Raw genomic sequence first — 3,856 nt, forward strand, 5'->3', positions numbered from 1 at the left:
TAGAGTGTCCATTGAAAGAGCTAGGTCAGCTTGAATTAAATCCACCTAGGTTGTCATCCCCACATTGGAAAACCAGATTCTCATGTAGAGCAGCATCAACCAAAAGACCTCAAGCATGAAACTTTAACACTAAGCCACTTATCCTCTTGGCTGTGTTTCAAACAGCATAAATAGATTAGGACAGTAAGCACGGCATGAACACTAATTGCCTCGCTTTTATATTTCCTACTGCTCTCAATTGAGTCTTTGACCATGGTTACTATGACCCAGCTGAAGAATGCTTCAACCCTCTCTTCCATATATATTTCTTTCCACTAATCAATTTCAACTCAAATTAGGGCTTCCTTCAGTAATTATTAGAAGCTTTGCTTCCAACTTTACTATAAATCCAAGCAAATAACTTCTAAAAGCACAAGAAAAAAGGAAGAGCCAAAAAGAAAATGAACACTCTCCAAGTTCATAATCTGAAAGCAACCAATAATCCTAATTCCAATTAGATGTTTATGACAATGAAAACAGGAATCATAAATTCATCATATGCACTGTATGAGTAAAGCAAGGAATATAAGAGTTGCAGAAAGCATGAGGAAAAAGAGAGGAGAATATAAGCAAAACGTTCACATGAGTTTTTCATTTAAGTCTGCCTTCCCAAAATGGAAACGATACATCTAAATGGAAACAGGGTCTAGAGCTATCTAACAAACCCAAACAATCCAGTAACCAATTCTAGATACATAAAATTCCCTCCTAGAACAGACCTAAGATTAAAATCCATATAAGTAAACTAAAGGACTAAACCGCAAACTTGACTTCAAATTAAGAACTCTGACTAAACATCTTCAGTTGGATGTACCATCGCAAATTTACTAATTCTGACACCAGGGAACCGTGATTACAGAATCTAAATCAACACAGAGTTGGTGTAACCCACATCGGTGGAGTAAAACGATTTAGGGAAAGACACTTATAGTGACCCTTAAAGGTGCCATATGCTATGTCGAAAATACCCATGTCCAAGCCGCCCCCTTCTTCATAGTCACTGTATTGTTCCTAAAAATCATCAGTAAAATAAATACAATTGGGCTTAACTCCAGGAAATTGAGAAGCTTGGACTGACAGAGATGCATTAGCACCCAAAAAGAGGGCCATGTCCCCTATTTGTTTGGTCTCCGTCAATTTACCAGCAGCTAAATCAACCTCGTAAACTCGAAAAAATATTGTGTGAAAAATGAGCTGCCCATCGAATTCGGGGACCTCCTCCTCATCATAAACTTCATCCTCATAGACAGGTGTGAATGGAAACCTGGACAGACACAAACCACCATGTCGCACAACTACAAGTAATGATCCTAGTGATTCTAATATGTAGTATTCAGCTCCCATGTATTATCCCATTTGATAGATATCCAGTGATGAAGGTAACTGAGCTACTCTTTGAGCCTCAGTTGGTCAGTAACATTGCGAAGTAGCACATTGCCTTGCATATCAACTGCATAAAATTTGCCATCAAAGTAAACCACATCGCAATGTTGATCACGAGAATGAGGCTCATAGTTTTCTCTTCTAATCCTGGTCCATTTCAAGTCTCCTGGCCTCCAAAAACTGAGGTACTTATTTTCTCCCTCAATGACCATAAGAAGATAATCTGATGTTTTAGAAGGACTAGTGGACAAAACTGCCTTGTGAATAAAGTTCCATATATATTGAGTCTTGTTGCGGGTATAATCTTCAGTGGTATTTTGATGGGGCAGTTCAATCTGAACACCGGAAAAAGGATGTAGCAGACTAATTTCACCGTCTATTCCCACAGTGATAAGCCATCCCATAGACTCCAAACATCTTTTTCCGCTGGCTTGTGGTATCGTTGTCTTGAAAATCAAGTCATTGCAGAGGTTGAAGAACTTTCTACATGAACTAACGTCGCTTCCTTCTTCCTCAGCTAACATAAGCCATGGAACCCTAGGCAGGTCACTGTTAAAATTTTCCTTGGTGGCCGCAAGTCGCCAGGGTTTGCAGACAGCGGCGAAATTAAGGTAATCTTCGATCAAATTCAAACGCCTAGCAACGTGAACTAGCACATCATATTGAAGTTCTGACCAATTCGGTATCAAAGATGTACTACTACCTAATGTCCTTTTCTTCCTTGTCTTTCTTTTTCTTCTCCTCCTTTGTCCCATTCTTAGATCTAATAACCCCTCCTTCTATGTTCTTGAGAAATGAGTCCCTCTTATTTTGGGACAAAATCCAACTATAAATCCCTCTTGTGGGAGAAATTTTATTTTGAGCTAACTCAACCAACAAAACTTGTATTAGACAAGTGGAATAGAAGGTCCCACATGACAGACTCCTCTTTTCTCTCTCTTGCACTCCCATTTCACCATCCCTTTCTCATCTTCTTACCCAATTTTACTGAAAAGTGAACTCAAGATTACCTACGTATGCTCCTCTTTCTCTCTCAGTATCTTTCTCCTTTTTCTTCTTTCTAAAATGCATCATCTCTTTAAATTATTTGACTCAAATATGACTATTAAAGGGCAAAAAATGCATCATCTCTCCTCTTTCATCCCTCTCCTTGTCCAATGGTTTCAATTCAACTCAAACAACAAAATACTACTCCTCCGTTTCAAATTAGATTACATGGTTTGACTCGACACGGCTAAAAAAAAAGAAGAGTATTACACTTCAATTTTCAAACATCGCAAAAAGTAGTACACATAAAATTCAAAACTAGAATCTCATATCATCACAAAAGAAAAGGTTAAAGATATTAGAAGTTGTACCCAAGCAGCAATACCAAAAACAAACAAATGTGACGTTGAGTTTTATCACTGCACACAAGTAACATGCCAGATTAATAAACTTCAACCAAACTATTGATCAGATTATTACAGAGGAACCGAAAAGCATAGTTATCTAAAAAATTATTGATTCTCCCACCAAAATATTAAACCCATCAGTTTTTCTCTTCGAAAATTTAGGGAAAAAGAAATTTTTAGTCATTTTTCTTTTTGAACTCTTGAATTACACAAGCATACACGAAAAACCCCCCTAAAATCCAACTCTTCAGTTTCTTTTTGAAAATATTTTAAGAAGATAGAGGAGAAGAAACTCAGAAGTGAGAAAGAGAGAATTAAAGTTACTAGTTTTTTGTTTTGCCATTCAGTAAAATGGATAAAAAGATTAGAAAGAGATGGTGAAATGGGAAACGCATAGTGCAAGAGAGATAAGAGAGAGAGCCTGCCATGTGGGTCCCACTTTTTCACTTGTCAGAGAGCCTCATACAAGTTTTGTTGGTTGAGTGACTTGAGTCTCACTCAAAATAAAATTTCTCCTCTTATGGTATGTTTCATAATATTTCCCAGGAATTGGAGCTATAGAGCGTAATATTTTTGGGATATTAAATGTATTTTAAATATTAGGTATATCATAAAAACACTTTACGAACGGGTATATTATGAAACTTCTCCTCGCCAATCTCCCTTCTTAAGGGCAATTATGGTAAAATATGTGAAAGGAGCGCAATTTTAGACTTCAAATTAACCATAATGATAATTATGGTCTAATAGGTGAAATGAGAACAACTTTAAATCATTTGTAATAGAAAATTTTACCTCTTATAACAAATGTATACATCCTATTTATTATAAATCAAAATTATTTTAAAATATTATTTTCTATAGCTATCTTTTATATTTTAGGCAGATACACTTGTACTTGTTCCGATTTTGACATTTCGGTCCATGTATTCCATAAAATTTCATTCAAATACTTGAACTTGATCAAAACTAGTATTTTAAACGCTTCTGACTATTGACCAAGCTTATGTAGTATAAATATAACTGAGGTGGACAAAATG

General features: G+C 36.2%; 1 protein-coding gene across 1 annotated transcript; it reads right to left on the bottom strand.

Annotated features, from left to right (window-relative positions):
* Positions 1 to 605: 605 nt before the first annotated feature.
* LOC107767322 (F-box protein At2g26160-like) lies at positions 606 to 3,287 on the bottom strand. The gene has a single exon (XM_075251654.1). The coding sequence runs from the start codon at positions 2,175 to 2,177 to the stop codon at positions 1,428 to 1,430; it is 750 nt and encodes a 249-aa protein (XP_075107755.1). The 5' UTR covers positions 2,178 to 3,287; the 3' UTR covers positions 606 to 1,427.
* Between the last annotated feature and the right edge of the window lie 569 nt (positions 3,288 to 3,856).

This window comes from Nicotiana tabacum, chromosome 4 (assembly GCF_000715075.1).
Source record: "Nicotiana tabacum cultivar K326 chromosome 4, ASM71507v2, whole genome shotgun sequence".
NCBI lineage: Eukaryota > Viridiplantae > Streptophyta > Magnoliopsida > Solanales > Solanaceae > Nicotiana > Nicotiana tabacum.

Coding starts and splice junctions, on each gene's coding strand:
- LOC107767322 (XM_075251654.1), bottom strand. CDS start 2,177: ATGGGACAAAGGAGGAGAAGAAAAAGAAAGACAAGGAAGAAAAGGACA.